The following is a 6,000-nucleotide window of genomic DNA, read 5'->3' as shown; positions in this document are numbered from 1 at the left end:
TTTGACGATTGGATGCTGGAGTCCACAGTGTTTTCAGGCCAACGATTAGCCATTGGATGAATTAGGTGACACCATGATCGAGTCCAGATGTTGACATCCATTCACAACTCTCTGCCAACAGTTCCCCTCGGCAAGGAAGTATGCAGTGCTGGGTCAACAAACACAAGGTGTATCCTGGCATCTCTAGCGAGGTCTGGGGGAGAAAGGGGCACATGCCGTGGTAGTAGTTGTATAAGAATTACTGCTCAGCTAGTGTGTTTACCTTCTTGCTGAGATATGTATCTTCTTTCTTCTCATCAGCAACCCTAAAACATGACTGAACTGAAGATGCAGAGAGCCAATATTTACATTCCCTCAAATAGTTAGCATTTCAGGGACATTACACAGAAAAACAACAACCACTAACATTTCAACTTAACCATCCCAAATCCAAAACAACTAATCCCCACCACCCCTCCCAACTCAAGGAATGTGTCCCTCTGACACATGATCCAGTTTGGATGCCAGAAGTACAGTCAGTTCAACTTCTGTTCGTGAGTGTCTGGGATGTAACGAATAGGCATCTGAATTGTCCTCCATATACGTCCATCAAACAGACTACTTCTAAATGAACAAGGATCTCGATTCCATAGCTCAGCTTTTCAAAACATAGAGTTATCTGACAGAATAAACTTTGACTGTTCAATTTCCCACAATCAATTAAAATGCATCATACTCAAGTTGATAAGTGAGACTTCATATATTTCAGGATGCTAGACTGCTCAGATATAATTACTTAGACATGATGAAGCTTTAGTCCCTGTTAAATAATTTCCATGATAGAAGACATACTGTTAAGTAGCTGGTTAATACAATATTAACTGGTTAATCCTTAAAAGTAAACCTACCTCATTTTCTTGGTATTCTTCCTTCTTATTGACGCAAATTCTTTCCTTGTATCTGTTCACAGATACAAATACCCAATAATGCAGTGCCTTTCACATCCACAGAGTATTTCAAAGCACAGTGCGGCCGGTGAAGTATATTCTGGTACTGCACTATGACAACACAAGGAAACACACAACCAACTTGTACGTATAAGTAAATGATTAGAGAGTCTGGTTATTTAAAAAAATTTTTGAGGGAAAAGTATTGGCCAGAATACCAGAGAGATTCCCCTTCGCTTCCTCCAATAATGCCATTGAGTCACTGGGTCGTTAACACAACTCACTCCACCACAGCCAACCAACAAGGCAGAAACGGTCCCAGCTTAGTATCCCACCCGAACAGCAAGACCTCTAACATGGTTTTGCACTACATTTCTGCAATAGGACTGAACTTAAGTGACTGTGGACTGAAAAGGTGCCCGTGCTATCGATGAGCTGGTGTCAGAATGCATCCAGTCCCAAGTGCCCCTACTTTGTCAGTGAATACTGGTGGACACGCTGACCAGAATGGCCATCATGCAAAGGCCATTCTTCCCCACACTGGACATGCCTCTCTCAGAAGGAATGCAGAATTTCAAGCTGATTCATCCTTCCGAACTTCATAGGAACATGAGATCATCAACCAGCATGGATCAGATAGAAAAAACTTTTATAATTTAACATCATCATTCCTGGATGCATACTGTCCCATTAAGGATGGGGTCTACCTTTACCTTCTGGAATAATTTAAAAATCGCTGCAGGATAAAAAGACCCAGAATTGAAGTAATAGGAATAGGCTGATATATGAATAGACTGATAAAGAGTGATTGTTTATGACTCAGAGTTAAACTCTTAAAGCTTCTGCAGAGCGTGTTGCTTCTTTCTGACTTCTCTGCATGGATTTTTAACATCTCTGCTCATCCACTGATGCCGAGGAGCTAGCAGACCTCCGAAGAAGCATCGCCTTATGGAATGGAGCCATGTGGTAGACTGGGAACAATTAACAGTGATATTCTGTGGGGATAAGGGAGGGGGTGGGTTCTTATTCTTTAACTGCCTCAGCCTTGCCAATGGCTATGTCAAAACACAATTCAAGAAGAAAGGAGAGACAAACGCTTCTTTTTCTTTCCGCCCCCTTTGCTTTCGTTTCTTCTAATGTAACATCAAATGATTCCAAATTCTGTGGCACCAATTGCGTGGAAATGAGCAGCAGGCTTTGCAAACGCTGACAGTACAAGGAAGAATTCATGGGGCACATCTCGCAAACATGCTGATTTTATTTACAGACATGCATCCAAACCATCACACTAACGGTCTATAAATGCTTTGTTGAAGCTTGCAGCCGATTGTCAGAGGTTAAAGCTTTAAGTGATTTCTTTTTTTTCTGTGAGATTGCACATATACGTAGGAACAAAAAGAAAAGTTAGCAGCAGATGGATGGGTTAAATACTGATGTGGTTAACGATGAAGGAAATTCAAAACTTTGTTCACAGGATACTTGCAGTGAGACAGCTGTTATACAACCAGTCCTACTCCAACCTATCAATTAGGAGTCCCAAACATTTGCATTGTCTGAATGAAAAAAAAGGCGGTGTAAGCTTATGATAAGAATAATGCGCCTTTTACCGACGCAGAATATTGACCTGCCTTTCAAATCTATGGACTGCAATTAGAATATAAAGGCACAAAATATATTTGCTTTTATAAATAACTGCTTGGATCAGGACGTTGTGAAAAAGTGCTGCTACAGTTACCGGTGGTACCCTATTCTAAGGTGAGTCTCTAAACACTCTTGAACTTGGTTGAAACCCTTAATTGAACAGAGTAATTTTAATATCGAGGTATTCTATTCTGAAATCACTTATGGGCTAGATAATGCATCAATTAAACTGATTATATGTTTTAAAGGTCATAAAGTTTATTTTTTTCCCAGCTTGCTACCTCTATCAGTGCCAGATTATCTTTGGTACTTTGCCTGCTCTTCAGGTGGGTTAAAGCCAGGCAGGTAATTCAACTGTAGGGAGACATTGTAGACAAACCTGATCTTCCTCATCTAATGGTCAGTCTCAGGTATGAGTAGGGGAAGTTCTGGGTATCACCTGTGATTCACACTTCATTTTTTTTAACGTTAAATTAAATAGTTATTGAAAATGTAAAGTCTTGTATTTCAACAAGTAAAAACAAAAATCTGCAGTTCCTTAATGATTGAGGGATAAAATAATTGTGTACTAAAATCCCCTAAATTGAAAGTTTGAACCTTATTCTGTACAGGACTAAGTCAAAGTTGCCACAAGATCTTATTTATTTTATCCTGCATAAAGAAATTCTTTTGGATATATAGAGCAAGATAATAAAATGGAGTATCAATATCTCAGCTCTCTTTTTCTTTCTAGAGTGTATAAGGAAAATGAAAGTTGTAGGGAAAGTTTAATGGCAGATTAAAACAGCTCTTAAAGTAACACAGGCTCTTTGTACAAAATCATAACATTCTATTTGCATAATAAGCAAAAAGAGTCTATGAGTCAGTTTTGCAAACTCTAGCCTCTGCCGGGGGAGGGCAGGTGGGGCGGGAAGGGCAATCTACAATAAGAAAAAAAGGCGACATCACATGGGACACATGATCAGTGACAGCCAATTAGGTTGAATTGTCAAAAGGGAACAGTTAAATTTGTAATTTTGGTTGTGTGAAACTCTTTGGGCCTCATAAACAACCACAGAACCACAAGTTGGGTGCAGACCAGTCACACAACAGTGGGTCCGGGATATTGGTCAGCAAACAGCAACTCATTCTGATTTAAACCACAGAGTGCCAAGCATTTCGTACAGTGGTAAGCATCATCTAACCACAACCAATCCACTATTTTTACATTTCAGACCTCAAAAAGTACCTTATCGTGTTGTTTGCAGTGCTGCAGAAGCTATGTGATAAGGTAAAAGGAAACTGCCAGAGATGAACGGTGCAGTGGAGAGTGCGACTCTTAAACTTTGTTGGTTTTGCTTTGAAAAGGTGGGAGACCTGTGCAGCCTGTTCGGACAACTTCACTGGACACCATGGCTTCGAACAGCATATTTGAGTCATTTCCTTCATATCAACAATGCTTCATGAGAGGTAAGCACCAGTATTTAAAAATGATTCTATTCATGGTGAATGTTGAGAAAGTCCTCCAAAGCAAAATGCAGAAAAGATGCTGTTGTTTTGTGGTTGCCTGATGACAGGCTACTGAGTTCATAGCTGATGCTTAACATATTTTACACGTTTTTATTTGTGGCTCCCAATTTTCTCCAGTTTAAAAATGCATTCCTGAAGTAATAAAATGGTTTGCTTTGAGCTACATATTGCACAACATGATGCGAGGCTTGCCTAATGGTTTGTGTGAGGCAAATTTGAACTCTTTAGGGCTGACTAAAGAAAGACTGAACGCCTTGGTTAAGCAATTTTGAAAACACTGAGTTAGTCACCCATGCCGGTACGGAAACAGAAGGACAAGATACACGTTTGGAAACTTATGTCACTGCGAGTCAAAAGCAGTTGTCGGGTGTTTTGCAAAAAAAAAAATCATTTAGGAAAGCAGAGTGAATGATGCATGAGCGACTTGCCTGAAGCAAGTATGGATATTTCTCTTTCTAAACTGTTGCTAAGTCTTTTATCACTTCTCAAGCTTTCAGTAGGATTTGTATGGAAAGGGAGAAATTTTCTATTATCGACTCATGGTAGTTGGATGATTTGTGCATTCCTACAGCATCATTCAGCTCTGTTGATTGGCCACAGTCTCTGTTTAACCTTACTAATAACTCCCTAGGCTCACTGAACGACTGCTTCCTCAGAGTTGTTAGCAACCAGAGGAAGCAATATTCTTCAAATAATGAGAAGGACCTTCCTGGATTCAAGTTGCCTTTTTTTTCCTTGTTTTGTTTCCCACTGTATCAACAGGAAAACTTGTAGAGGAAATCTTTACAAGTTTGATAAGGTAATAAAAAGCAATGTATAAATAATCGGGCTTCACTTCTGCAGAATGCAGGCAGCTGGGGCACGGTCGGCTGAACAGTTCAGAACTTATGGACATTAGTTAAGGCGCCATTTTTAACCCAGCACACTGGAGCTAAGTATAAGCAAAAGAAAAAGCATAAATGAGCTAGATTACCATTGACTGGTCTTCCCGATAGATGAATAAATCAAGAAAAAGTAATAATTACCGTAAGCAAGTTGCATTGGTATGGAGTCATACTGAATACACTCAGAAAGTTAAGAATGAAACCAGCATATTTAATCCATTGGTATTTGTGATAAACCTGTTTTTTTGGATTGGCTTCCCCTTTTCTGTTGCTTGTTCACTGGACTCTGGTCAGCTTTGAGATATGAGGCAGAAACAGAATACCTCCCAGACTCATGCATGCTAGATAAATAATCACGTCTGTAGGCAATTTGCTTCTGCTGCAGTTTTCTCCAAGCTCTGCACAGCCCGGTCGACAGAAACATCTCGGGTGCCTCTCTCATCCCTTTTCTGCAAAAACACTGCTGAAATTTATTGCCCCAAATTGTTGGCAGCAGGGAAATAACATGCACTTCTCGTCCCATATATTTCACTTTATCAGGTTGTGCAGTTCTCTCAGAAGGAAATCCATAATTCTTGCAGCACGATACCGTGTTAAAAATGAGAAAGGAGGAAAAAAAAGCAATTGTTCTATTCTCAGAAAACACTAGAAGAAAGCTGACGCATGAATTGAGTGTGGTACACCACAAAGGATATGGGTCTTTTCTATCATACCACACCAGGTTATCCCTTATGCTCTTCGACAAGGAAACTGCTGAAGTCACACCTTCCGATGAAACATTGCGCCCCAAGAGGACGGATGTTTTCAGTTTACAGTGAGTTTAAACATTAATCCTATTCAGTAAATACCTAATTGTGCAGGTAATATTTCATTCAATGCTGCCCTGTGTTCAAGCGGAGCTTTCCCAATGCCTTGTAAACCTTGAAGTTTGTAAACTTCACAGACAAGCTTTCAATAAAGTTTTGAGTTTCTGAAGTCACGGGCAGAACCTGAAGACATGGCAAAGCTCTTTGCAGACAATGAAGGCCTTTGGAAGAGCT

At 40.0% G+C, this 6,000-nt stretch overlaps 1 protein-coding gene and 1 long non-coding RNA gene across 5 annotated transcripts in view; both read left to right on the top strand.

Annotated features, from left to right (window-relative positions):
• The first annotated feature begins 3,584 nt into the window (after positions 1–3,584).
• Positions 3,585–6,000, top strand: part of runx1 (RUNX family transcription factor 1) — a 234,243-nt gene continuing 231,827 nt past the window's right edge. For 2 of the 4 annotated variants that reach the window (XM_072260047.1, XM_072260044.1), the window contains exon 1: positions 3,921–4,016. In XM_072260047.1, coding sequence (XP_072116148.1) covers positions 4,003–4,016 — 14 coding nt within the window. In that variant the 5' untranslated portion in view covers positions 3,921–4,002. Of the gene's footprint in view, positions 3,736–3,914; positions 4,017–6,000 lie in introns of those variants that run through there. The other 2 variants (XM_072260045.1, XM_072260046.1) reach the window with 2 other exon arrangements.
• The window catches only part of LOC140198872 (uncharacterized), a 32,007-nt gene continuing 31,705 nt past the window's right edge, over positions 5,699–6,000 (top strand). Inside the window, exon 1 of the long non-coding RNA XR_011886277.1 lies at positions 5,699–5,774. This is a non-coding gene — a long non-coding RNA (uncharacterized lncRNA). The remainder of the gene's footprint in view (positions 5,775–6,000) is intronic.

Source organism: Mobula birostris, chromosome 6 (genome assembly GCF_030028105.1).
Source record: "Mobula birostris isolate sMobBir1 chromosome 6, sMobBir1.hap1, whole genome shotgun sequence".
In the NCBI taxonomy this organism is placed as follows: domain Eukaryota; kingdom Metazoa; phylum Chordata; class Chondrichthyes; order Myliobatiformes; family Myliobatidae; genus Mobula; species Mobula birostris.
This window is presented reverse-complemented; position numbering and strand designations above follow the sequence as displayed.